This window comes from Muntiacus reevesi, chromosome 9 (assembly GCF_963930625.1).
Source record: "Muntiacus reevesi chromosome 9, mMunRee1.1, whole genome shotgun sequence".
In the NCBI taxonomy this organism is placed as follows: domain Eukaryota; kingdom Metazoa; phylum Chordata; class Mammalia; order Artiodactyla; family Cervidae; genus Muntiacus; species Muntiacus reevesi.
The window spans coordinates 48,557,373-48,584,996 of record NC_089257.1 but is presented as its reverse complement, the minus strand read 5'-3'; the positions used below and the strand labels follow the sequence as shown (position 1 = coordinate 48,584,996).

Below are 27,624 nucleotides of genomic sequence, written 5' to 3'. Positions count from 1 at the left end.
CTGCAGGACCTATGTTGGCGAGGCACCAGGAAATACGGAGTCTATCCTGATTCCTCCCTGAGTGCCCGCGATGGGGTGGGCTATAGAAAACATGCAAGGGATGTCACATTTCATATTTGGCTTCTTGAGGCAGGGCTGCTGGGTCAGCTCTGCTTAGTCAGGGCTCTGGAATGGAGAGAAGTCATTTTCATGGCATGACTGTGTTACAGGAAAATGTCTGTGCAGTTGCTGGGGACTCTGCCTGGTGTTGAGAATCACTTAATCCAGTCCCAAATCCTTCCTTGACCCGTCTTTGACTCATTCGTTTACAGAGATCTGTACGGCTCCCATGGCAGTCTAATTAGCCGTGACTGAAATCCCCCCTTCACAGCCCCCCTGCCCCCACACCTTGGCAAAGACATTTCCTAACTTCATGGTGGTTTCTCATGGTAGTGATAAAAATGAGCTCTGGTGGAGATCTTGGTTTTGGCGATTGAAAGCCCTGAAGGCATAGAGGATTTGGTATCTCTCCTGTGTCCTGTGCGAGGAAAGTTCACACTCCCAGGGGCCTTGTGTTGAGTCTTCTGTCTGCTCCCTGAGAAGTGGTACCTGAACTCCTCTATGGTGGGAGGCACAGGCAGGTGTCTGTGGGGCCCCAGGGGTCCCCCAGGCTCATCCTGCTTGGACAGAGAAGACGGGGTGAGCCCTGCACCTCCAGCAAAACCATGTTCTGGCCACTAGCACCTACATCCCAAGTAGTGGTGTTGGTACAGAGCGGAGGCTGGGGAAAGACAAGACGAAGGGGAGTGGAGGGCTGTATTCACTCACAGTCCCTGTGACCCTTGTCACCACTGTGATTCTGCCACATAACTGAGCCAGAACTCACCTTGCTCATGATATTACTGCTTTTTAGAGAAGTCCAGGTGTATGTCGGCAGGAGGATAGGGCTTGTAGGAAGGGGTTGCTCTTCAAGGGCAGGAACAGATGGCACTTTTTGGATTTTCTGTGATTTCCTGGTAGTGCTCAGGGGGTTGGAAATGAGTCCTGAGAAGAGAAGCAAGAATCTCCCCAGTCCCACCCTTCCAGCCCAAACTCCCTTCAGGCCTTTAACATCTTCCTGTGTCCCAGCAGAAGAGTTTATCACAAAAGGGGATTGATGACCATTGTCTTTGTCTTTTTGCTGAGGTCTGTGGTGGAGGAAGTGGAGTGACGCTATAGTCAGAGCAGTTCATTGAACAAGTAATACTGAGCGCTCACTGCTTGCTAATCACTGCTCTGGTGCAGTTACCTCAGTGGACCAGACGAAAGCCATGTCCTGAGAGAGCTGTTGCTCAGCGAGCTGGTGAGACGCAGGTCTGGTGCAGCCTGGTGCTGCCCGGCTCCCTAGAGTTCGCAGAGTCCTCCACACCCACGCCCAGAGGTGGTCCTCAGGGAACAGGGGGTGAAGAGACAGCTGCATGACCTCTGAAAGCCTTTCCTGCCTTGAACTGTATATCTCCGGGGCTTTTGCAGAGGACGGACTGGAGCCAAGAAAAGACGCCTGCTGTTGGCTTTGTCCTCTGGCTGGGCACAGGCACGGGCGGCTGAGCCAGTCTTGAGCAATCTTTGAATTTATAAAGCAGAGGCCAGACAAGGCTGAGCTGAATTGGGGAGGGGGGTGGTTCGGCTTCTGGACTCGGAACCAGGCTCTGTTTGTAGCCTTCCCACTGCAGGCGGGCAGCTGTGTGACTCATGAGCTGAAGGGCCAGGCAGAAGCCACTGTCTTTGGTTCACAGGAATTCTGCTTGTTTATTTGTGTGTGTGCGTGTGTGTGTATTTCCTTCTTTCCTTCTCTAACTTTTCCTCCTCTGCAGGAGATCTGCCCAAGGAGAATCCGTATGAGGATGTGGACTTAAAGAGCCGAAGAGCAGGACGAAAACCCCAGCAGCTGTCTGAGAACTCCTTGGACTCTTTGCACAGGATGTGGAGTCCTCAGGACAGGAAGTACAACAACCCACCCACTCAGGTAACGGCAGCCCAGACGCGCGCCTGTAAGGTCAGCTCGAGGCCAGGGCCAGCTTCTGCTCAGGCTTTTTCCCTCACTGGTGCTTGGCAGAGGTGACGTCAGGGAAGAGCTCTGTGTTCAGGGACCTCTGCCATGTCCACATCCTTGTGGACAGTCAAGATGTGCTCTTAGGGGGCACCCAGTCCCCCCTTCTTCCCTTTACTGCTAGAGCTCTAAGCTGTGAAACCAAGGTAGGAGCCCCTGTAGTCTCCTGTCTAATCTTGATTTCTCCTCCCCTTCCTGGAAGCAGGAAGACAGGGCCTGGGTTGGCATCTTAAGATTCTGCAGAACTGATCTTAGCCCTGGCATTTAGGGGCCAGGGATAGGCCCAGGAACTGGATTTGGAGAGCCACATAGGTATCTCTGGGACCTGGATGCACTCCCATTGAATAAATGGCTGAATGGATGCATCTCTGAGGAATGGACTGATGGAGGCAGAATGGGGAGAAAGGTGAAGAGGTAAAGGAGCTCTGAGGCTGTAGCTTGTTCTGGCTTTGTCCATGATGGACAGGAGGCTGGAGGATGGAGATCCTATCTTGGACCTACCAAAGCAATGCTAATTCTCCTAGAGATTTCAGAACACCGGCCAGAGAGTATAAAAATTACTACTTCTGGCCTTGGAGTGACATGATTGTTTCTATAAAAGGTTTACCTTTCTAATGTGCTCTGTTCAAACAAACGTCCACTGAATGTGTGTTTCCCGACTGATTGGGTAGGAAGAGGAAATTGGGGGAGGGGGAGGAAGGAGGACTTGCTGAAGAGTGATGAGCGGCAATGCCAGATGCAGATGGCAGGTGGAAGGCATGCCAGGTGTGCAGAGCTGCTCCCTTTATAGCAGGCAGTGATTCCACTCACAGTAAGGTGCCCTGTGGCGAAGGGTGTCAGTCTAGATGGAGCGAGGCAGAACACAGAGCTGAGCCACACCCAGTAATGAGCAGAGTCAGCCTTGTCCCAGAGCTCAGACGGCGCCCACAGCATTCTCACTTGGCCTTGTTTTCCCACTCAGATGACAGCCCAGTTTTCTTTGTCTCTGCTTTCTTTTTTTCTGGCAGAAGTCAAGCTTCCTTTGTGGAAGCAAGTATCTAATCTTGCCCTGACCTGCTGATTAGCAGCTGAGGTCTTAGAAGAGGAAACCCTGGTCAATGGAAATTCCAGGTGGGGTGTGGGGGAAGTCAGGGAGGCCAGCCTGTGGCTCCTGTGTCCAGCTCCCAGCAGACAGGTGCTGGCCACGGCATCCATGCTGAGGCCCTCTCCCCTGTCCCCTGCCCCGCGCCAGCTCTCCCTGAAACCCGGCAGCCAGTCCCTGCGCAGCGGGAACTGGTCGGAAAGGAAGAGCCACCGGCTGCCACGGTTACCCAAGAGGCACAGCCATGACGACATGCTCCTGCTGGCTCAGCTGAGCCTGCCGTCTTCGCCTTCCAGCCTCAACGAGGACAGCCTCAGCACCACCAGCGAGCTGCTGTCCAGCCGCCGGGCCCGTCGCGTTCCCAAGGTAGCCCCTGCAGGTGGAGCCGGCCAGGACTGGATGGGTGGGCGGGCAGGCCGGCCGTGGCTCTTTTCTCCTTTCCCTCCCTCCCTTTCCTAATCTGCGCCTGCTTCCTTAATTCTCCTTAAATCAATTTTAGGTCCAGGCACTGGCCTTTTCTTTCTTCATCTGGCTAATTCTCTTTTCTTATCGATAAAGATGCACCGGGTGATTAATGCTGCACAGATGTTAGGGGAAAACAGGCTCGCTGGCCCCCGGGGAGTGCTCCACGCCACGGGTTGGATGGAGGCAGTCCTTAGGAGGCTCCCCATTAGTGTGAGCGTGGGGTGTGCAAAGGCTCTATGTACACAGAAACATCTCCAGGCTGTGAGGGACCTAGGACTCAAAGGCGGGTCTTCCTTTCTGTACCTCTCTGAGTTGAGAGTTTTCAGGAGTGATTTGCACACACGCAGCCAGCCAGGCCCAGATCCCCAGCCCAGAGCAGCAGGATTTAGCCAAGTGGTATTTTTAGCCTGCAAACAATGCTCGGGTATATTGGGAATTTAGCTCCTTCCTGCCGGGGCCCCAGGTGGTAGCCCGGAGGGGAAAGGTTCAGTCCTTGTTCCTGTTATTGCCTCTGAGCAGTTCTTTGTCTCAGATGGTTCAGTGACTCCTGAGACCCAGGAGCTCCCATCCTGTCTGGTTGGATCACAGTTCCTTCCTCTGGGGAGCTGAGTGAGGAGGAGCTGCCCCCTTGTCTTGGGGGCAGGAGACCACTAAGTGGACAAATAGGTAGAGATCTACCAGCTTGCCCTTGGGGCCAGTGCAGCAGAGAGACAAGTACTGGGCTTCCTTGGAGGGAGGGCGGAAGGCTTCTACCAGCAGGGGAACAGATGGCCTCTGTAAATCAGCAGCCTTCTTAGGAGCAGGGGCAGATGGCTTTAGGGTTACCTCACCCTCCCTGCTTTTCTCACCCAGCTTGTCCAAAGAATTAACTCCATCTACAATGCCAAGAGGGGAAAGAAGAGGTTAAAAAAGCTGTCTATGTCCAGCATTGAGACATCATCACTGAGAGGTAGGCCTGGACACCCGAGCTGGCTCAGGTTCCTGGGGCCCTTGGGCATTAGAAGTGGGAAGATGCAAGAATAAGCCTCAGTTTACCCTTCCATAGGCCAACCTGCCTTCTAGGAGGGTAGAGCCCTGCCAAAAAGTGGCCACACAGGAGGGGAGGGCCAAAGAGAGTAGAAAGTCCTGGGAATGGTTAATTGAGACTCTGGGCTGTGAGGCCTGAATAGGGGGGAGGTGGGTGTGGGAATCTGTGTCCGGCCAAAGGAAAGGCCAGACTTACTGAGCACTGTGGTCTGTTTCCCATTTCCAATCTTGGCCTCCTGGAGGCAGGACCCTTGTGTTCCAGGCCCACAGGCCTCTGCTGGCTCAGCCTCCAGCTTCGGCCCTCAGCTTCCCCCAGATCAGGACTGGATGGATAGGAGTTTGTGTATAGATTAACACCTGCAGGTTGAGCTCTGAGGGACACTGGCCCTGGGCCACGCAGTGTCTGGCCAGGGGCCCACTGGAGCCCAGATGAGGTCCATCCCTCATGAGCCAGGCCCGGGGTGAGGAGGGGATTAGGGAGGGTGTCGGGGGGGCGGGCACAGAAGATGTTTACTATGGGGCAGCAGCTCAGCCAGCCTGCACTCTTCTCTGACTTTTCCAGATGAGAATAGTGAGAGCGAGAGCGACTCTGACGACAGGTTCAAAGGTGAGACGTGGCTCCTAGAGAGCAGGGACCCCTTCCCAGCCCTGGTGGAATGGTATCTATTAGCCTTTGCTGTCTCAGTGTCCCAAAGTGGCCCAGTTGGGAGGGGCATTGGCAGGCAGGATACAAGGCCTAGAGCAAGGAGCTCTAGGGAAGTCCATTCCTTCTATCACGGAGCTCGGCCCTGCGAGCTTAAATTCAGACATCTCCCCTATTCCAGACTTAAGGCTGGTGACCCTGCCCCTACTTTTGTAAGCCATTCGTGGTCCATCTAGGTTTGCCTGGTAAGTGTTGTGAGTCTGGAGGGTCAGAGATGGGTTCCAGGTTCCTCTTCTGGTTGTGAGAAATGTACTGAAGTCTGAGGAACCTGGTGCTTGGGAGGCCCTGAGGCCACTCATCTTTGCTCTCCCTAAAGAGGAGAGCTGCCACCTCCCTGGAAAGTTTCTGGGACCTTCACATTCCAGGGGCCTTGGACAAATCTCTCTTCTTTCTCTACCGAGAAAGCCTGCTTAGACCTTCCTGGATGATTAAAGTATCAATATTGGGAGCTCCCTCCTTCTGTCGTCCCCAGGCATGTGGGCAGGTGGACTTTGGGCCTGGGGACGGGGGGAAGGGTCCAAGTCCAAGGTTGCTAGGGGCCCTAGGATGAAGGCTTTGTGGATGTTCAGGGATGTGTGGGTACCTTAATGCCTCCCTGGGTTTGCCTGGCTCAGGCAGTCTTACTGGTCCCACCTCAGCCTCCAGAGGCTCTGGGAGGCCCAGACCAGTAGCTCCCTGTGTCAGGGCAGACAGATGGACAAGTCTCGCCCAGAACTCGGGGGGTCAGGCTGTCAGACTAGGCTCCTACACTTAGAGGTGACCCCCTGGGATGCAGCCCTGAGTGTGAGGTGGGGCAGGGGCTGACGCGGGGTCTTGTCCTGATGTGTGGCCCGCCCCCAGCCCACACACAGCGCCTGGTCCACATCCAGTCCATGCTGAAGCGTGCGCCCAGCTATCGGACCCTGGAGCTGGAGCTGCTCGAGTGGCAGGAGCGGGAGCTCTTCGAGTACTTCGTGGTGGTGTCCCTCAAGAAGAAGCCTTCCCGGAACACCTACCTCCCCGAGGTCTCCTACCAGTTTCCCAAGGTGCGGCCCCTCCCTCCGTTCCGCCTGGCCCGTCTTGTCCCTGCCATAGCGACCACCTCACTGCCCCAGCCCTGAGTGTGGCTCCCTTGAGCCAGGAGGGAGGAGAGGTTGTGGGTTTGGGCCAGCGAGTATTCGGAGGATGAGGGCAGAGAGAACACCCCCCAGTGTGGCTAGAATCAGATCCACGTTGTATACGGGACTTTGAGGGTCCTGAGGAAGGGCCCCCCGCCATTACGTCTGTCTTCCTTCTCTTTTTCAGCCACTTTATTGAGATACAATTTAATCTATTAAGTAAGAGATACTATTCAATCTACCTGTTTAAAGCATACCATTCAATAACTTTTAGTATATTCACAGTTATCTGACCAATTTTAGACCATTTTCATCACTCCCCAAAGAAACCTTCTACCCATCAGCGTTCTCTCCCCATTTCCCCCACCTCCCTGAGCTCTTACTGCTCCTTCCCTGCTTATCCCCAGCCAGCCCAGCCGCAGGGCCTCCTTTCACTTCCTGTAACACTCTAGCCCTTTGTCTCTGTCATTGCCGGGAATCTTCTTTTTTCCAGCTCTTCATTTGGCTGCTGGCTCTTTCTCATTCTCTGCTCAAACGGAACCTCCTCCAGGAGATCTTTCTAGATACTTTAAAGTAGCCCCCCGCACCCAGTTATCTCTGTCACATCTCCCTGTTTATTTCCTCTGTGGCCCCTCTGAGACCGTGTTGTTGATTGCCTCACTCTGCTGGCCAGAACGCACAGAGACAGGGATGCCATCCACTTTGTGGTCTCTTGGTACCCCAGCACGTGGCACAGTGCCAGGAGCCACATAGAAAGTGCTATTTGGCATATATTGAATGAATGAATGAATGAATGATGACTCATCCCACACCCAGACCTCTCTGTAAGAATTGTGAGTGGGATCAAGGCTGCTGGGAAGCACGCCAGTTGGTAGAACACCACCTAGGACTCTCGAGGCTGGGGATGGGGGATATATTTCTCAGCTACCCTCCACCACCCCCAGCTTCCATGTCTTCTCTGATCTGTTTCTCCCCATATCCCTCTTCCTTGCAGCTGGACCGACCCACCAAGCAGATGCGGGAGGCAGAGGAGAGGCTCAAGGCCATTCCCCAGTTTTGCTTCCCTGATGCCAAGGACTGGCTCCCTGTATCAGAGTACAGCAGGTGAGGCCCGACCTGGCAGAATCTCCTCCACCCCTGTCATAGCGGGCGGCTGGCTGGGGCCCACTTTAGTCCCAGTGTCTTCTCCTGCAGCAGCTTAGTCCTTCACCCCCTCCCTGGGATGGCAGCCCCTCTTCTTGGGGGCTGTTTCCTGGGCCCTGTGTACTTCCCTGATGCCAGACTTCTCCCTGTTCCAGCGAGACATTCTCTTTCATGTTGACTGGGGAAGATGGCAGCAGACGCTTTGGCTACTGCAGGCGCTTACTGGTAAGTAGGGCCATTCGGTACTCAGGGACTGGGCCATAGAGTTTGTATGTGTATGTGCTCTTCTTTAACTTGAGCTTGTAGAAACTCTTGTGTTCTGCTGCCTTGTATGTTCCCTGAGGCCACTGTCATACACACAAACACACACACACACAGCACTCCTGGGATAGCAGGACTTAAAGTGGTCACTTTGATTGGGCCCCAGAATCTGAGATAATCTATAATAAGGGAAGAGGTTAGATCACTTTCTACTGGGATATCATATGTTTTCAGCTCTTCTATACTTTTTCTTTTCATTCATTTTCTTTGGGCTTTTGAGCTCAGATTGTTGATCCTGGGTTGCAGGATCACATGACCCCAGCAGTGTGTGTGTATGCATCAGACTGGGGTGGAGGACAACATTCCTCACCCTGACCCCTGGCCAACCTGATGTGTGTCCTGCACTTGATCTGGTAGGACTGGAGGCCAAGCAGGGACAGAGCGGTAACTTTCTATGGGATTCTGGGAGAGATGCCTTGAGCTCAAGGGGAAAGGAAGGGTTTTAAAAACATAAGACATGTTGTAGAGAAGCACTACCCCATCCCTCTTCTCATTAGTCCTGGGAAATAGATTGGGGTAAAGAGAGTCCTGTCACATGCTCCCCTGGGGCTCACCAGGGATGTTGTTGGCTTGGGCTATTGACAGTGTTTCAAGGTTCCTGAGCCTTAGTGAGAGAAGGGGCAGTTGAGGGGGATCTTAGGCAAAGGTGGTGTATAGCAGGGACCCCAAATGAAGATTCGGGCTCATTCATTCAGAAACATGTACCACACACCTACTGAGGGTTAGGCAACATGTTGAAGGTGCATAAAAATGAGTTAGACCTGGATCCTATTTTCAAGGAACTTCAGGTGCTTTAGGGCTTCCCCAGTGGCTCAGACAGTAAAGAATCTGCCTGAAATGCAGGAAGACTGGGTTTGATCCCTGGGTTGGGAAGATTCCACTGGAGAAGGAAATGGCAACCCACTCCAATATTCTGACTGGAGAATTCCATGGACAGAGAAGCCTGGTGGGCTATAGTCCATGAGGTTGCAAATAGTTGGACATGACTGAGCAACTGAGAGTGCTAGAGTGGGTTAGGTGCTTTAGTAGAGGAGGTAGGATTTTCAATGTAGAAGGTTGGACAAGGGGAATGAACTATTATTTGGGATTTATTTTATGTTCCAGGCATGTTGTTTTCTTTATTCATCATAATAGTCCATGAGGCATTATTTTATCTGTTCTGTAGATTAGGAAACTGAGACTCAGATGTGGAATGACTTGCCCAGGGTCATACAGCCAGTGAGAGCTAGAGCCAGGTTGACTCCAAGCTCTAAAACCCCAAGTCTGGAACTCCCAGATGACCCCATGGGGTAGTCCAGGGAGAGGAATACTTGGCTATAGAATGCCTATGAGTGGGGCCAAGGAAATGTGGAGCAGTACAGAGGCCAGGTGGGGAGCCAGGCGCGTTCATCTGGGCCTGGAGGGGCACGTTCCGAAGGCTGCTTTAGCAGGAGCAGAGATGGAGCAGAGCTGCCTTTGCAGTGGGCCTACCGCCCCCAGGGAAGAGCGTGTTTGTCCTGGCGTGCTCAGAGAGGGCCTGGGCTGGGCCCCTGCCAAGGGGGCTGGCACTCGCTCGGCATTCCTACAGATTGGACACAATGATTCTAACCCAAATCCCACATACTTGATTTAATCACTTGGGGTTTTAGGGGAGGCGGGGGAGAGGGAAAAAGAGAGGAGTGAGTTTCAGGCCTAATATGGACAAAAACAGATTCTGCCTTCTCTTTAGATCTGTGACGTGTGGCCAGCAGGTTTGGAGACTGAAATAGCCCCATCTGCATTTGCTTAGCGGCCTGCATGAGGGGCCAGCACCTGCTGCTCTGCTCCCTCCCCACCCGGCCTGGCCAGGCCCTCCAGGCCTCCAAGCCAGAAACAGCCACAGAGCCCTGCCAGCCACTGGCTGGAGAAGTCGGCTCCTGTGGACTCCCTCCAGCCTGCACCGGGGGCTCCAGGCCTGGGAAGCTCTTGGCCCACCTCTCCTCCAGCTACCTACCTTTCAAATCCCCCTACGACTCTGTTCTCCTCTACTCCGTACAGGCCTCTGTCCAGTATCTTTGTGTTTCTTTCCTTTCCTTTCTGTCAGAAGGCAGCTTACTTCAGAGGTAACACAACAAAGAGGTAACACACACACACACAGAAACAGACTCCTGGTTCCATGACCTCTAAATATCTGACCTTGAGTGACGGCTTACTAATTTTGAACCCAGTTTCCTCATCAATAAAATGGGAATGATAATGCCTAGCTAACAAGTTTTTGGAAAGTTCCAAGCCCAGGACTCAGATACAGTAAACATTCAATAAATAGTAGTTTGCTTCCCTTATCTAGTGTCAGTTTGCTTTTCTAGAATGGGGATGATCCAGAAAGGGACAGAAGTGCAACTGAGAAAAGGAATGTGTTGCAGAATGTCCCCGGTGGGGGCAGAAGACCACCTGGCTCATCCCTAAGAATGCATACAAACCCCTGTCCTTCCCACCAGGCTCCCGGGGATTTGGGGATGTAAATCCACAGATCACCCTATAGCCTCTGCCACACCGCTTCGTCTTTGCCAGCTCCCACCAGGGTCCTCTGGGAGGAAGGGTAGAGCCTGTGTAGCACTTGGCAGGAGCCTGGCACCTTGGGCTGGAAGGTTCAGAAGAGGCAGAAGCTGACCCCCAAAGAGTGGCCGCCTTTCCTTTGAGGGCCTGATTGAGTAGGTGTTCAGAAGAGGCCTGGGGTTCTCTCTGTACAGAGGAGAGATTTTCACTAGAAGAGAGGTGCTTGGTCCTCAGATCCTAAGGAAAAGGAGCCAGGAGTAGTAACCATGCATTCTCTGTGTCTGTGTCTGTCTCCTTGTCCCGGCCCAGCCGAGCGGGAAAGGGCCTCGGTTGCCAGAGGTGTACTGTGTCATCAGCCGCCTTGGCTGCTTCGGCTTGTTTTCCAAGGTAAGAGGGCTCTGGCTGACTTCCTGCCCCCTTCCCCCATCTGACGGCTCCCACAGGAGTATCTACAGGCGGTTTAGATGAGAAAACCACCTGTGTGTGTGTGAGAGAGGGTGAGACAAGGCGAGAACGCAAGGGCAAGTGCAGGCGGGCTGTCTGACTCCCTCCCTGTCCACCAGCTCCTGCACGGCAGCATCTGCTCATGGCACATCCCACTCAGGGCCATGGGCGAGCCGAGTCCTCGGGGACAGAGACCCTGGGGGAAGCCAAGTGCCCAGGAACTCCACTCTCAAGAGGTGTTTCCTTTGCCCAGCTACTCACTCTTGGGGTTCTGAAGCAAGGAATAGTTAGAGAGCACAGCCCTCACAATGGCCAGGGACACTTGGGAAGGGCGGGGTGTGAAGCTCCTGGCTCCTGGCTTTTGGCCCAGACCAGTCAGATGCCAGAGTGCCCTCTTCTCTGCCCAGGAGGTAGGGAAGGGCAGCGCCCTGACCTCCTTCCTCTTTGGGCTGCTGGCGGTGGGCACAGGTGCTCGATGAGGTGGAGCGCCGGCGTGGGATCTCCGCTGCGCTGGTCTATCCCTTCATGAGAAGTCTCATGGAATCACCCTTCCCCGCCCCAGGGAAGACCATCAAAGTGAAGACCTTCCTGCCAGGGGCTGGCAATGAGGTAGGTAGGGATTTCTGCTGCCTCCTCTCTCAGGTTGTGGACTGAGGCTGGGGCAGGACCTGTGAGGCCATGGCTGTCTCCAGGCTGTGGAACACGGCCCCTTCCTTGCTCAGAACATTTGTACACCTAATCGACAGGGACTTCCCTCTGGCTCAGACAGTAAAGCATCTGCCTATGATGCGGGAGACCCAAGTTCAATCCCTGGGTGGGGAAGATCTCCTGGAGAAGGAAATGGCAACCCACACCAGTATTCTTGCCTGGAAAATCACATAGGAGCCTGGTAGGCTACAGTCCATGGGGGTCGCAAAGAGTCGGAGATGACTGAGCAACTTCACTTTCACTTTTTTAATGGACAAGGACTGAGAAAATGAGTGACAGAACTGTGATTGTCGCTCACCTCTCTGCAACTCCCAGGGCTTTCCCTGATCTGTTTGGACTAAACTGCAGGCCGCCTCTTCTTCACTCATCAGGTGTTTGTGGAATATGTGCTGTCTCACGGTCAGGGTTCCTGTGGACCTCGGGGCAGAGTCATACAGTTAAAGAAGGGCACAGCTGAGTGCTTGTGGAGTTCATGGTCAAGTGGAAGAGACCAGTGTTAAATAAATACTTGCCCATAGAAACAGGTAACTCCCCAGAGTGTCAGGTGCCAGGTGGCAGGGCAGGAGGGAGAGTGTGTGACAGGACATCTCCTTCAGACTAAGGGCCAGGGGAGGCCTCCTCTGAGGAAGTCACGTTTTCTTAGGGACCCATGGTGAGTGGAGTCAAGTGGATGAAGTGAGGACAGGGAGACTGAAAGAGAAGGATGTGGGTGGGAAAGGACTATGCCAGAAAGAGGGACAGCACCCAAAGGCAAAAGGTGGGAACGTTTGTATGCTTGTCGAGGAACTGGAGAAGCCCAAGATGGTTGAAAAAGGGAGTGAGCAGCGTGGAGAGACCGCAGGGCCCAGTCACAGTGTGCTGTAGGCCAAATTCAGGGTTTTGGAATGTAACTCAAGCTGGGTTCTAGGATCTGAGATAATGATTTTAAAAGCCTGGTCTGGCTGCTGTGTCGATAGTGGACTGGGGTGAAAACAGGGAGACCGGTTTGGGTATTGTTGCAGTCGTATAGGCAAGAGATGAGTGGAATTTGGATTAAGGTGTGGATGGAAAGATGAAGGAGGAAGATGGATTTGAGATGTACTTTAGAACCAGGATCAATAGCACTTTGCAGTGGCTAGAAATGGGGAATAGAGTTAGGGAGACTTTAAGGCTGATTCCCAGCTTTCTGGCTTGAGCAGCAGGATAGTCAATGGAGCGCCTGAGGGAGGAGCAGGTTTGTGAGGAGGAAGAGTTGATTTTGTGCACATTACCCTTAAGATGCCTGTGAGACCCCCACGAGGAGATGTTTAGTACCAAAGAGTGTAGACAGGGAGGAGGAGAAAGTCCTGAGGGCCTCCGGCACTTAGAGGTCCTGCGGTAGAGGAGCAGCAGCAGGATCCAAGGAAGGGGCCTCTGAGGAAGGAAGGAGTGATGAGGTGAGGTCAGGACCAGGTGTGGCGGGCTGCCTTGACAAGACAGAATTCCAGAACCTCAGGTGGTCAGGGAGCTGAGAAGCCCAAGTGGAGAGAGTTGAGAAGTGAATGGGGTTGACAAAGGGGCATGGCCTGCAGAGATAGCTTTCCAGAGCCTTGGCTGTGGGGAGGAATGGGCAGTGGTTGAGCGGTAATGTGGAGCCAGTTTGTTGAAGGTGGTCGTCTGGGTGCTGGTGGAAATGACCCAGAGAGGGAGAGAGAGATTAAAACAGCTGCAGAGGGAGGGGACAGTGAGACTGGGGGTGGGCAGTGGGCTCCGTGGGGAGAGGAGAGAGGGGGTTCTCTCTGGTGTGATGGCAGGGAAGGGCCACGGCTTGTAGATCCTGGATTCTCATCTGACGGCTTCAGTTTTCTCCAAATGGGAAAGAAGGTTGTCCTCTGAGAGTGAGCGGTGGGTGCTGGGTTTGAGGAGAGTGAGAAATATATTCGTTGTTGCAGGCAGTGGAGAGAGTCTGACTAGAGAAGCACTGGGTTTGCTGGGAGTGGTGAGTGCTATTCAAGACCTTCCTTGTGGCATCTGTTCTCCCACCCTCTCTTGGATGGACTTTCTGCTTCATGCAAGTAGCCTGGGGGCAGGACCTCTGACCCTGCCCCAAGAGTCCAACAGCAGTACCTGGGAGTCAGTCTTTCAGGACATGGCCCTGGCCCACTCACAAGCCTCCTCTCACATCTGTGAACTCTGCTTCCTTTTGCCTTCTTATCTCCTTGGGAAACCAAGTTAAGCATCCTGTGCTCTGAGCCACTGCCCCTGCCCTGCGCCTGCCCCACCCCACACGGGATGGTTACCCTTCTTCCCAGCCCTCTCAGCTCCCTGTGTAGATGTAAGTTACACCTTTCCCCTGGCCTGACACCAAGCTCATGGGCTGATCGTTCAGGCTCGTTAGCCCCACCAGACTATGATCTCCTTGAGGGGCAGGTGAGTGAAAGGAAGCCCAGGTCCCCCAAGCTGCCTGTGTGAATGCTCACTCCCTGCAGAGTCCAGATTCTCCGGTACCAGGCATGGGGCGCCAACTGCATGCAGGCTCTCAGGAGGGAGGCTTAGGGGAGCCTCACTGTGACTTCCTCTGGGGCAGGACTAGGAGTAGGAGGTGTGCCGAGGCCTCTGGGGTGATGGCGGTGTGGGATTCCTTCAGCCTACATCACTGACGTTTCCAGTGTCCCCTGCATCCTGCTAATGCTGAACCTCTGGGACGTCACCATCTGGTGGGAGAGACAGCGTGGAAACAGACCTCTGAAAAGAGACACATCCTAGGGGGAACCTGTGCCCCTTGTGCTGCTTCCCCAGGGCCAGAGGGATGACCACTGAGCTTGGAGTTAGGAGGAACAAATGGGATGAGGGGGCTAAAGCCCTTGGGGGAGAGCTCTGACTCCACAGGGCTGAGAGAGGGAATTCGTTTTCCCTCCTGGTTCTCTGGAGGCCGATGTGTCCATGCCGCCCACCTCGCTGAGGAACCAGGGAGGACCAGGCAGGCCCGGGTGAGAGCTGCTTTGGCCTGGCCCGAGCACCATCAGCTCCCTTTGCTCTCATTGCCAGGGTTATCGCCACCCTCCACCCTCATGCCTGCCCCCAGGGAAGTGCTGTGTGTGCCACATCGCCGACCTTGGGAGTGGTCTTACCGCCCCACTGGAGGGAAGATGGCTAGGTCTGGCCCTGATCAAGAAAGGCCTCTTCCTGGCCAGGCTGTGGAATAGCCAGCCATTTCCCAGTGTTTTCCTTGTCCCTGGCACGGGGATGAGACACACTAAAAGAGGCCAGGGCAGAGCCTCCAAGGAAACGGTTCCTTCTGGGAAAGGGAGGGGGCGTGGCAACAGGGACACTAGCATTGTCCTTCCAGAGGCTGGTGAGGGGTGAGCGGAACCGCATGGGGGAGCCGTGATCCATTGTGGGGGTCCGTCCACAAGGGGCTGAGACAAGCAAGAGGTCAGGGAGGAGCGTGCGGGGAGACTCCCTCACTCTGCTGGACTGTAGGAGTGGTCAGCTGTCCTCCTCCCTCCTGCAGAGCCTGGCCACCCCCCTCTCCTGGAGCCTCCGCCTTGTTTGCAGTGAGCCCTCCTGCCTGCAGGCTGAGGACTGTGAAAGCAGAGCTGCGGTCTGAGTGGAGGAGGAGACTGGGGCTTATTGCATAGCGGGCAGTAGAGTGGAGGCCTCGGGAGAGAGATTGGGGAGGGAAGCGAGCTTCAAGTCGCTTTGTGCGGGACCTGGGAGTGGTGCCCAGCTGATCTGCCTGGACCCCCTGCCCCCACCACTCTCCTGCAGGTGTTGGAGCTGCGGCGGCCCACGGACTCCCGGCTGGAGCACGTGGACTTTGAGTGCCTCTTTACCTGCCTCAGCGTGCGTCAGCTCATCCGCATCTTCGCCTCGCTGCTGTTGGAGCGTCGGGTCATTTTTGTGGCCGATAAGCTCAGGTAAGGCCCAGCAGGGGAGGTGAGGAAGTGGGGAGGACATGCCTGCTGATTAGAGCAACGTGTACACGAGCCCTAGGGTATGCCAGCCACTCTGTTAGTATGTGGAGAGTGTGTGTGTGGTGAGAGAAGGATCAAATGGAGAGCATAGGTTAGCACACCTGGTCAGAGGATGAGTGCTTGCGAGCACACGAGGGGGCAGAGTTGAGGGCCTGATGGAGGACTTGGCTGGAGGGAGAAGGACAGACGCTGCTTCTTTTGCAGCAGCCAAGATTGTATAGGTACAAACCTATTTATATAGAGAGAGGTAAGAAAGGAAGGAGACTTCTGGCAGACAGCCACCTTTCCCCTGGAGGGGGACGCAAGGCCGTCTCTGTAGGATGCTGCGTTTCAAGAGAGTGATGAACTCTGGGGAGAGCCCCCATGAGAAAGGGGTGAGGGCATTGACTAGGGTTAGTATGAGGAGTGCTGAGCCGTCCAGCAAGGGTGTCACCTGGAGAAGGCAGTTGAATGGAGTGACCCAGGGCAGGCACGTGGCGATTTGCTGAGAAGGACGAGGTGAGGGCCTTGAGGGTGCTGGGGAGGAGAGTGCTTGTAGGGAGGCTAGCCAGCCTAGGAAAGGGCAAGAGAAGTCCAGGGGACCGGAGCTGCCACTGAGGCAGGGGAGCTGGTTGAAGACGAAGAAGAAAGAGCTGAATAAATCACACGTCTTGGTCTGACGTGTTGGCATTTATGGTTTTGGAGGCAGAGGAATTCCAGGTGCCAAGATCTGGTTGTGGTCAGGGAGGGGATGGAGGAAATGTCACTGGACGTGAGGTGTTCTGGTAGAAGCTGAGTCCTTCTAGGCAGCCAAGGTGGGTTTTGTTTTGTTTTTCTTTAAAGATCATGTCAGGCCATTTGGGCTGCTATAAACAGAATACCACAGGCTAGGTAGCTTATAAACAACAGAAATTTATTTCTCGCGGTTCTGGAGGCTGAAAGTCCAAGATCCAGGCACCGGCATGGTCACATTGTGGTCTGGGCCCCCTCCCTAGTTCATAGCTGCTGGCTTCGCATTGTGTCCTCACATGGCAGAAGGCAGGGGGTGAGGGATCTCTGAGGGGTCTTTTTTGTAAGAGCACTGATCCCATTCATGAGGGCTACACTCTCATGACCTAAGAACCTCAGATATCACTGAGTGTTTGAGGGGACAGACATTCAGACCATAGCAAAGAGTGTATATGTAGTGGGTGGGACAGGCAGGGAGAGGATGAGATCTCAGCAACATGTTGTATAATTTTTTTGTCATCACAGGGGGGCAGTAGTTTCTTTAGACTGGTGAATTAATTTAGTCTTTTAGAGCATTTATTAAGCTATCTGCTATGTGCCAGAACATACTCTAGGTGCTCATATGAGGGGCAGAAAACTCTTCCTCCTGGTTTTTCCCCCAGTAAGTCCAGGATCCCTGGGTACTTTCTTTTGTGTGTGTGAGGAGGTCATGAAGGAAGCAGGAGAAATGGACTCCCAAATGCTCTCATAGGGTGTTGGGGCAGGAACTTGGACCCACCCTCAGCCCAGGAGAAGTGAGGAAGAAGAAAATCCAGAGCTTCTGGCTTTTCCAGAGAGAGCCAGGTTTAGAAATGAAGACTGCCTCCCCCCACCTCGAACCCCGCTTCCCATCACAGCTCTTTCAGTACAGCACAGTGCATGTCACGGGTCCATTAGGCCTTGTGAGGGGATCGAGCTGGCTGCTGGAGCTAGCCAGTATGGCAGCTCCCTGGGGCCTCTCTGCCGTCCTGCAAAGCCCTGGCTCCCCAGCTGTGAGGCTCTGGCGTGATCAGACCTTGATGCCCCTAGCAGAACCTGGGTCCTGAGGCTTCTTTCCCTGAAGGTTTCACTCCTTCACCAAGGGCAGAACCTCCTTTTTGCCACCCCCCCACCCCCACATGCCCAGTCTGGCTCCTGCAGGGCTGTGAATACAGTGATTGTTTCCTGTGGCTGCAGCTGCCTCTGAACACATTCCTGGACCGTTCCTGGAGGAAAATACCCCAGGGTCCTGTTCTGGCCTGGCTTGGCGTTCAAGTCCTGCCAATCCTGGGTCTAGAAAAGATGCCCTCCCTGCTCGGGGTCTGCGTCTGACTGGAAGAGGGCAGAGTAGGCAGCCCAGTGAGGGCACACACGGCTGAAGTCCAGCCAGCTCTCGTTCTGTTGCTCACAGTTTAGGTTGTCCACAAGTGCTTAGTCCCTCTGCCCTAGTTCTGATGTCTGTGTTACTGGGAGTGTGTGTGTGTGTGTGTGTGTGTGTGTGTGTGTGTGTGTGTTCTGATGTCTGTGTTACTGGGAGGGAGGGTGTGTGTGTGTGTGTGTGCATGTGTGCACGTGCACACACACAAGCTCTGCAGTGATCAACCCTAAGGGTTGTACAAGCCTTCTGCCTCCCAAGTCCCAGGGAGGTCAGTGTTTCCTTTGACCCTGAGATGGCCCTTTTCTAGATCTTTTTCAGGTGGCTCCCCTTGGGGTTTGGGGTGTGCTGTCCCCAGGCAAAGGGCTCTCAGGGCCAGGATACCTGTGCCTCTGCCTCAGGACCCAGCAGTATTTTAGTTGTCCCTGGGGTGGCAGGATAGCCAAGCGAGGCACCAGCTGCCAAAAACCTTGTGAACATCCAGAGGTCCTTCTAGAAAAGAGGGTTTGTTTCTGTCATGGATTGGAACCATGTTCTCTGACTGGTGGTCATTAGTCATGAAAGGATGATAATCCCTGTTGGAGCCAATCAGGTAGAGCCCAGGGCCTTCATAGTTAGTAGGTGGGACCAATAGATGCAGAGAGACAGGGTGGGAAAGGCAGGCTCAAGAATGACTCTGGGCCACTGTCTCATTTGTGATATGGCCCTGAGGGGCGGGTTCTTGACTCCTCTCCTGACAGGTCGATGGTTCAGGCCAGGTGTCTCCTGTGGTGACTGGTGACCCATACTCGCCCTCAGCACTCACTTCTGTGCCTTCTGGCTAGCCCTGGGGAGATTCTCCTTCTGGTCTCCCACTGGTCGTTCTGCTTGGACAGCCAGCCCTCTGATATGGTGCTGGAGGCCCGGAGTCCCCTCTTGGCCAAGAGAGGGCTGACCCACTGAGAAGTCTGGCCCTTTTTTTGGAGCCTGAGAGGAAAGACGGACGTGACTGAGAATGGTGCCAGCCTCACTTGGTCAGCCCGCTTTCTCCAGTTAGGGGAGTAGGGAACGGTAGACGTAACACTGGACTGGGAGGCAGGAAAACTGGCCGTGTCCCACATCTGCCACTTCTGACCAGACTCACCCTGGGTTATCAGTGAGCCCAGCTGTAAAATGTGGACTTGGTAAGATGACCTCTGTAGGACCCTCCAGCTCTCACACACTATGAATTTGTGATTACTCTTGCCTTTGTATTCCCTGGCCTGAGCTGATCCTCCCAAACTAGGTCAGGCCCAACTGTGCATTTGGGTGGCCCTTTGTGGGGAGGGGGTGTGTGTGTGTGTGTTCAGGTGTAGCTATGTACCTTCACGGCTGTTCTAGGTATAGCCACCAAGGAGGGCACCACCGCTGGCACTGTGGCCCTGAGCAGGGGGGATGCGGGGGCTTCATCAGTCTGCAAGGTCAGACCCAGGCTGAACCTCCTTAGCGTCTTTGTTGCCCTGGGAGGTTTAACATGAAAGAAGGTCATGAGCCTAGCCCAGCAGGCACTGACTCCCCTTCCTTCAAGGTGCTGGGCCTGGGCTCAGTGTTTGTCTGTCTGTCTGTCTACCAGTACCCTGTCCAGCTGCTCCCATGCGGTGGTGGCCTTGCTCTACCCCTTCTCCTGGCAGCACACCTTCATTCCTGTCCTCCCGGCCTCCATGATCGACATTGTCTGCTGTCCCACCCCTTTCCTGGTTGGCCTGCTCTCCAGCTCCCTCCCCAAACTGAAGGAGCTGCCTGTGGAAGAGGTGGGCCACCTGGGGAACCAGCTGTGGGGAGGATGGGACAGAAGGAACGGAATCCCCCAGGAGGGAAGGGGAGAAGGGGAAGGGGTTGGGGAAGGCTGCTGGGATCTTCTTGTTTGTGTCTCCAGCTCTTCTCCTTGCTCTCTGGGAAGCCTCTCTCTGGCTGGAGTTCTTCCTGTTATCTGACCCTGGGAATCCAGGAGATCTGCACAGGGCATTGCAGGGATTCATATCCTAAATCACTGCCCTTCATGACTCTCTTTCTCAGGCACTGATGGTGAATCTGGGGTCTGACCGATTCATCCGACAGGTAAGAGCAGGACGTTGCATGGCCTGCCCCAGGGTGGTGCTTGTTTGATACAGAGTACCTAGCACTGTTGCACACACATACTCCACCCTCATGGCTGACTGCTGAGCTCTGGGTTCCACATTCATAGAGCAGACAGTTGAAAAGTTGCTGGAGGATTATCCATGATTCACAGAATGTGGTGGAATGTAAAGGTTTGTGATTGTTGTCAACTTCAAAAAGTCTCTGTGAGTGGTATAAATTCTCCTGGGCCTGTATAAAGGAACATAATCTAATGCCGTAGACTTTGGGAATGTAGTCTGCTACACACACCACTGACAGAGCTCTATCTCTTGGATACCAAGCGTCAAGATATGGACACTGAATCAGAATATAGAGACAGGCATGGCAGCCTAACCTTGTGCCTGAGACATGTGATTTCCCTGCCCCCCAGTCAACCCTGCTTCCCAACTGGTGCCAAAGATGGAGGAATTGAGAAGACTTCATTGTGGTGCTGGGGTGGGAACACCTATTGGTCCTGGGCAGTGAATGCCACCTGCACCACACTTCTTATTTTTGTGACCCTGGGCAAGTTTCTTAACCTCTCTCTATGCCTTAGTTTCTTTTCTTAAAGTGAAGTTGATAGGGACTTTCCCTGGTGCACCAGTGTTAAAACCTCACCTTCCAAGGCAGGAGGTACAGGTTTGATCCCTGGTTGGGGAGCTAAGATCTCACATGCTTTGTGGCCAAGAAGCCAAACATAAAATAGAAGCAATATTGTAACACGGCTTTCCGGGTGGTGCTTGTGGTAAAGAACTCAACTGCCAATGCAGGAGACGTAAGAGACACAGGTTTGGTCCCTGGGTCGGAAAGATCCCCTGGAGGAGGGCGTGGCAATTCACTCCAATATTCTTGCCTGGGGAATCCCATGGATAGAGTAGCCTGGTGGGCTATAGTTCATAAGGTCACATAGAGTCAGACAAGACTGGAGTGAGGGCTTCCCTCATGATCCAGTGGTTAAAAATCTGCCTGCTAATTCAGGGGACACGGGTTTGATCTCTGGGTCGGGAAGATCCCGCATGCTTTGAGGCAGCTATGCCTGTCTGCCACAACTGAGCCCTTGCTCTAGTGCCTGAGAGATGCAACTATTGAGCCCATGTGCTACAACTACAGAAGCTCAAGTGCCCTAGAGCCTGTGCTCTGCAACAAGAGAAGCCCCCACATGAGAAGCCCATGCACCACAACTAGAGAGTAGCCCCCACTCTCAACGAGACAAAGCCCTCTCGCAGCCCCAAAGACCCAGCACAGCCAATGAATAAATAAATAAAAATTTAAAGATAAAAGACTAAAGCTCTTAGCTTGCACACAATATTGTAACAAATTCAATAAAGACTTTAAAAATGGTCCACATCAAAATAAAATCTTTAAAAAATTGAGGTTGGTAAAATTATCAGGGTTACTGGGAAGATGAAATGAGATTATATTTATATACTCAAGCTTATATATTCAAGCTCTTCAGACAGCACTGGCACAAAGTGCTCACTGTAAGTAAGTAAGTAAGTTCCCTTCTCCTGCAGATGGACGACGAGGACACGTTGTTACCTAGGAAGTTACAGGCAGCTCTGGAGCAGGCTCTAGAGAGGAAGAACGAACTGATCTCCCAGGACTCAGACAGCGACTCCGATGATGGTGAGTGAGGCCTGCCCCACGCAGTGGTTGGGGGGAGTGGTGCTCTGGTCTTTGATTTCCGTTTTCATTCATCCAGCAAGTATCTGCTAGCTTCCATGTTGAGAGCACAATTTCCAACCTCCTGGTTCATGAGCTGGTCCTAGACTCGCTCCACTCTGGGCCTGGGCCTCATGGGGCCTGGACCCTGCTTCTGTGCACCAGACCCACCTGGCTGATGAAACTCAGATATAGGACCTTGGTCTCACTTTAGCCTGGAATTCTCTAGCCCTACTCCTTTGCTGACAAAAATCTGTTATAGTCCAAGCTATGGTTCTTTCAGTAGTCATGTGTGGATGTATGAGAGTTGGACCATGAAGAAGGCTGAGCACTGAACAATTGATGCTTTCAAACTGTTGTGTTGGAGAAGACTCTTGAGAGTCCCTTGGACAGCAAGGAAATCAAACCAGTCAATCCTAAGGGAAGTAAACCCTGAATACTCAATGGAAAGACTGATGCTGATGCTGAAGCTTCAGTACTTTGACCACCTGATGAGAAGAGCCGACTCATTGGAAAAGATCCTGATGCTGCGAAAGATTGAGGGCAGGAGGAGAAGGGGTGACAGAGAATGAGATGGTTGGATGGTATCTCCGAATTGATGGACATGAGTTTGAGCAAACTCTGGGAGATAGTGAAAGACAGGGAAGCCTGGTATGCTCAGTTCATGGGGTTGCAAAGAGTCGGACACGACTTTGCAACTGAACAACAACTCCCAGTGTGGTTCAGGGAGTTATGGCTTGGTTGGGTCTGAGGGGAGAGGAATAGTATAGTATTTTATCAGGAGTTCAGAAACTTAGATAACATCAGGACTGCTTCTAGGGTGGCCCAGGCTACAAAGCTCCCCTCTTGCCTTTAATTCTTCTTTTTCTCAGGAAGTTTGGGAAGAAAAACCCAAAGACAACTGGCAACCACAAAGACTCTTCTTGCTGATAGGATGCTAGTTATTCCTCTGTCTCAGGCCTTGCCTTGAGCCTGCAGGAGGTGGAGGAACTTCCTCTTCCTGTGAAGCCAGGGAAACCACCAGAGGGCAAGAGGTGTAGGGGGGGAGTGGGGCTCTCTGGTCTCTGATTTCTGTTCTCACTCATTCAGCAAGTATCTGCCAGCTTCCATGTTCAGAGCACAGTTTCCAACCTCCTGGCTCATGAGCTAGTTACAAGCCTGGGAGCACAAGAGCTAAAGTTTCAAGAACAGATGAGTGGTTCTGCCTGCAGTTTAGCTGAGGAGATGGAGACAAGATCCCCTGGAGGCTGTGGTTGCAGGCTCTGGACCTGAACCTCAAAGGTTTTCTTTTCTTTTCCAGAATGTAATACCCTCAATGGGCTGGTGTCGGAGGTGTTTATCCGGTTCTTTGTGGAGACTGTTGGGCATTACTCCCTCTTCCTGACCCAGAGCGAGAAGGGGGAGAGGGCCTTTCAGCGGGAGGCTTTCCGCAAGTCTGTGGCCTCCAAAAGCATCCGCCGTTTTCTTGAAGTTTTTATGGAGTCTCAGATGTTTGCTGGCTTCATCCAAGACAGGGAGCTGAGAAAGTGTCGGGCAAAGGGTAAGGCCAGAAGAGCCTGGGGTGGGGGGTTCTGAGGGGTTTCAGGTCTCCTCCTCCGGCTTTTCTGCTACCAGGAGGCTGAGTAGCCAGGCACAGTGAGCCTCCATCAGTATCAGCCATGGCAGGCCTCCTAATGTCCCTTTTCTTCTAAGAGGGACTGCCAAGGGCGCTTTCTCCTCTGCCCCAGAAAGTGCCTTTACTAGACTGGGCACAGGCTGGAGTCCTGTGGCAAAAGAGTGGGGCTTATCTCCACTTTGCCCCTCTTCACATGTCCTTATTTAGAGGAAAAGGCCAGATTGTGCCATTTAGGGAGTCCTGAAAATCCAGGGTTGAAGAGAACTGAGCCAGCTCTCTGTCTTAAGTTGGTGGCAGTCTGCACTCAGAGCACAGAGGTTATCTCTGTTATTTCATCAGCTCTGCTCACTCTAGAGCTTTTTCTTCTCATCAAGACCTTTCTAACCTCAGGATTGTTGCGTCTTCTGTCCACCAGTACTGTCCCTTTAGTGTAACCTTTTGAAACAACATGATAAGAGTGTCTAAAAGGAGCTGGAGAAGATGCCCACTTGGGGGCAGCTCTGATACCACATTGCATCCTCACCATAATGGAGCTCAGGCCATCAGCAGTAAACACCATTGAAGTGTCATTAATAATAGTTTTGATGAGCCGGTCTGGATTCTGACAGGATACTCCTATAAGTTACAATCCCAGGTCTTTGGTTCCCCCCCTTTTTGGGATCTATTCCCTTTGGTCCACTCAACAGGGGCCTTCCCTTCCCTTCCTCCAAGGACTGTTCTCTTCCCTGTTCCTCCTCTTCCCCAGGCCTCTTTGAGCAGCGAGTGGAGCAGTATTTAGAGGAACTCCCAGACACCGAGCAGAGTGGAATGAACAAGTTTCTCCGTGGTTTGGGTAAGCAGCCTTGTCACTGATGAGACAGGTTCAGCAAGGAGGGGGTGGGGTGGCTGGGGGATCTGTACTTCAAACTACTCTAAATAAACCAGCGACGATGGGAATTTATATTAGGGCTCTAGACAGAACAGGAAATCTGACAGATCTTCACCTCAATCGGGTCTTTGGGGTGCACTCCTTCCTGAGTGAACATGAGGGTCGTTAGAACCAGTGAGTGTTCCTCATGGCTATAAGGGGAGGGTCTACTAAGAAATAGCCAAAGCTCCCCTCCCTTCAAAGAGGGGTTCAGCCAACTGAACCATAGAATCATAGCTTGTCTCACTTTAAAGGAAAATTGAGACCAAAGAAGTCACATGGCTTGCCCAAGGCCGTTCATGATTAATACCAGAGCCTAATTAGAGCTCTAGAGTGTTTTCACTATCCTAGTCTAGCTGCAATCCAGCCTTTCTAATCCTTCTCTCTCACTTAGAGTTAGGACTATGGGAAGCGATGATACTGAAACATTCTCTCACCCTCTCTGGCCCACAGGCAACAAAATGAAGTTTCTCCACAAGAAGAATTAAGCCCCTTCCCCAGACAGAGTCCAGTGCCTTGCAGAGCCTGGGGAGGGGGCCCAGCCTAGGACCCTTTGGGCTGCTGTGGCCGCTCTGCCTCCACAGACCCCACCCTCCAAGCCAGCCCACCTCTGCCTTCACGACATCCCAGGATACTGTTTGTAAATAATCTGCTGTAAGCTTTCTTATGTTTTTGTAACAAGCAAAGAGAATCTGGTAAATATTTGTATATTCCCAAGGGGCCGGGTGCTTTCCTGCCCTGCCCGAGCATGGATGAAGTTTTGCTGGGTGCTGGTGACTGGCCAATTATGTGCAGCTGACTGTCTCAGCCGAACCACTGATCTTCCCCTGGAGGCTCCTGGCCTGCCTGCCTGCCTGCCTGCGGCCCCTGCTGCCAGTCTCGGGCCCTGGAGAGCACATGCTGTCTTGTCATGTATGAGACTTTTTTTTTTTTTAAATCTTAGAGTTTCTATTTTTTTCTAGTAGTCTCCCTCCCCTAACCGTCTGTTCTTGAAAGGCAAAGGCCAATCAACCCCCATTTGCAGCATGGTACCAGGCTCTCGGGCCTGGCCTTCTCTTCTTTCTCCCACCTTTGTGATGGTCAGTGAGTCATGGGAAGCCCACCCTCCAGCTCTGCTAGTGTCCTCCAGGCCCAGCTCCCAGTCAGCGGTGGCCATGATGCGGTACAGGGCATCCCTCCTTCCCACCATCTACGGGTGTTCTCAATAAACAGTGTATAGTTGTTTGGGCCCAGAGCCCCATGTGTTTCTTGGCTTCATTATCTAGAGTTCTCTCTCCAGGGGAACGGGCTGAGGCAGGATGAAACACCTTCATGCAGGGAACTGAGTACCTGATTAACAGCTTAGCTTTCGTGTGGGTCACTGACCTCCCCTGAAATTGAGTTCTCTGGCCTGAGCTGTACGGCTGGTCTTGTGTGCACACACTCAGTTGTGTCTGACTCTTTGTGGCCTCATGGACTGTAGTCCTCCAGGCTCCTCTGTCCATGGAATTTTCCAGGTAAGAATACTAGAGCCGGTTGCCATTTCCTCCTCCAGGGTATCTTCCTGACCCAGGGATCAAACTCATCTCTTGCGTCTCCTGCACTGGGTAGACCACTAGTGACTTAACCACCCTCGCCACCTGGGAAGCCCCATATGACTGGTCTTCAGTTCAGTTCAGTCACTCAGTTGTGTTTGACTCTTTGCAACCCCATGGACTGCAGCACACCAGGCTTCCCTGTCCATCACCAACTCCCGGAGCTTGCTCAAGCTTATGTCCATTGAGTTGGTGATGACTGGTCTTAGAAGATGCCTAATTATTGTTCTAGCTTAGCTTCCTTCTCCAATAGCCAAGTGTTCAGATTCCGTGTATTCCCACTGATGGAAAGAATGCTTGTTGCCTCTTGGCTCCCCTGTTAGGTTAATCTTATCATTTTCCTATTCAGTATGAAGCCCTTATGACATCACTGGGTACCCTAACATTGGTAGAGTAAAGCCCAGCTAAAGACAACCCAGGGCTTGCTCATAGCTCAGGCCCATTGTTTATGGCTCTTCCATGTCACGCTGTGAAGTTTTTTTCCATTGGAACTCTTAGAGGTGTACATGCAGAAAATTTTGCTATATTCTTTGGAGAAGCTAGGAGGGAAGTAAGGTGGGGAATATGGGTGACTTAGGCTTTCTGTCCACCCAAGGCCTTCACAGAGACAAGACCTTGAAAATTTCCAGAATGGGGCAATAAGCTGGAACTCTCTTCATTGGTATTGGCTTTGGGTCTGGCAGGATTTGAACCATAGTTTTCCTGTCCTTTCACTCTATCATACTTGTTAAAACAGGAGACCATACCTTCTGGAGTCCCCTTTCCTCCTTTTCCCCATCTCCAGTGACACCTGCACAGGTCCCAGTCTGTGTGTGGTTTGGGGTTGCTGTCTGCCTTATAAAGCAGAGGTTTTGTCTTTTAGGAAGACAGATTGGTCTCCTCTGAAAAAACGTCTTACATAGTTGGCTTTGGCATCTTCCAAGAATAGGAGGGCACACTCACTGAGGCCGCATGAAGCTGGTTTTACAGGTGAGGTAAAAAGAGGAGATAGCGCCTATAACCAGAAAGTCCAGAGTAGGGTGTTGTTACCTCCAGAACTTGTCACTTTTAACTCAGTTTCATGAATCACAGAAGTGGAGTCCTTAATAAAAGTTTCCAAAGGTCCTATTTCTTCCCCCTTTCCTCTCCCTCTCTTTTTTATGTCTCCAAAGAATCCTCAGCTATGTCATCAGATCATAAGATACATAGGTGTAAATTACTTTCTTAAAACCTGTACCTTTTATGTAGCTTTAAAATAGTGTTATTTTAACCTTAGGGGTTCCCCCCACCCCATGGCCACAGCTCTCATCCCAATCTGGAGAACTGATACTGGCACACAATGGCTTGGAATGGACTGCAAAGGGCTATACAGTGACTGCTATGGGCAAGGCACAGAGGTCTCATCTAGAAGGTAGAGGAGGGTGTGTCTGGGGGGGGCCTGGTCTGGGGGTGACAAAAAGTGTTTTGGGTTTCTTTCCAGGTTCTATTTTCACATGATCTCTGGACATCTAAACTGATGGTTCTCAATCCTAGCAGATCAATACTCCTTTTCTATAGCAAATACTGTAACTCCCCCCATTACTATCCTAAAATGAAATCCATAGATAATATAACCTACCTAAACATCTTAACTGTAATATAGTCTTAACTGTAATATAAAAGGGGAGAAATAAAAGGAAAGTTATTTTGTCATAAAATAACATGTATTTACATATGTAAATGCTTGGGCACAACCATATTAGACGGTATAATGAAGTCAGATGCTTACACCTGTACATAGAATTGCTGTGAATGCAACAGCTACCCATGCAGAAAGTGCTGAATTAGCAGCTCAGATACTAGTAAGTAGGTGTTAACTACTGGTAAGAGTTTTCTGAAATGAACAGTTTGGGGCAATATTCTGAACCAAACATACTATGAGTTCCCCAGATTTAAACAATAGTCGGAATCCCAAAAAACTGCTGTGTGTGTGAAAACCACAAAAAAATAAAAACAAACATCTTTTTGATTGTGTGAAATGAAATTAGGTGGGGGCTATGGTTTTTCCAGTGGTCATGTATGGATGTGAGAGTTGGACTATAAAGAAAGCTGAGCACAGAAGAATTGATACTTTTGAACTGTGGTGTTGGAGAAGACTCTTGAGAGTCCCTTGCACTGGCAAGGAGA

The 27,624-nt window shown here is 52.4% G+C and overlaps 1 protein-coding gene across 6 annotated transcripts in view; it reads left to right on the top strand.

Annotated features, from left to right (window-relative positions):
* Positions 1-25,133, top strand: part of DENND2B (DENN domain containing 2B) — a 160,091-nt gene extending 134,958 nt beyond the window's left edge. For all 6 annotated transcript variants that reach the window (XM_065946201.1, XM_065946199.1, XM_065946202.1 and 3 more), the window contains 16 exons: positions 1,833-1,984; positions 3,300-3,515; positions 4,467-4,563; positions 5,203-5,247; positions 6,184-6,368; positions 7,435-7,544; positions 7,739-7,808; positions 10,728-10,805; positions 11,331-11,471; positions 15,300-15,448; positions 19,198-19,375; positions 19,641-19,682; positions 21,236-21,347; positions 22,684-22,923; positions 23,744-23,830; positions 24,359-25,133. In XM_065946201.1, the coding sequence (XP_065802273.1) occupies positions 1,833-1,984; positions 3,300-3,515; positions 4,467-4,563; positions 5,203-5,247; positions 6,184-6,368; positions 7,435-7,544; positions 7,739-7,808; positions 10,728-10,805; positions 11,331-11,471; positions 15,300-15,448; positions 19,198-19,375; positions 19,641-19,682; positions 21,236-21,347; positions 22,684-22,923; positions 23,744-23,830; positions 24,359-24,393 (1,937 nt within the window). In that variant the 3' untranslated portion in view covers positions 24,394-25,133. The remainder of the gene's footprint in view (positions 1-1,832; positions 1,985-3,299; positions 3,516-4,466; positions 4,564-5,202; positions 5,248-6,183; positions 6,369-7,434; positions 7,545-7,738; positions 7,809-10,727; positions 10,806-11,330; positions 11,472-15,299; positions 15,449-19,197; positions 19,376-19,640; positions 19,683-21,235; positions 21,348-22,683; positions 22,924-23,743; positions 23,831-24,358) is intronic.
* Positions 25,134-27,624: the final 2,491 nt, after the last annotated feature.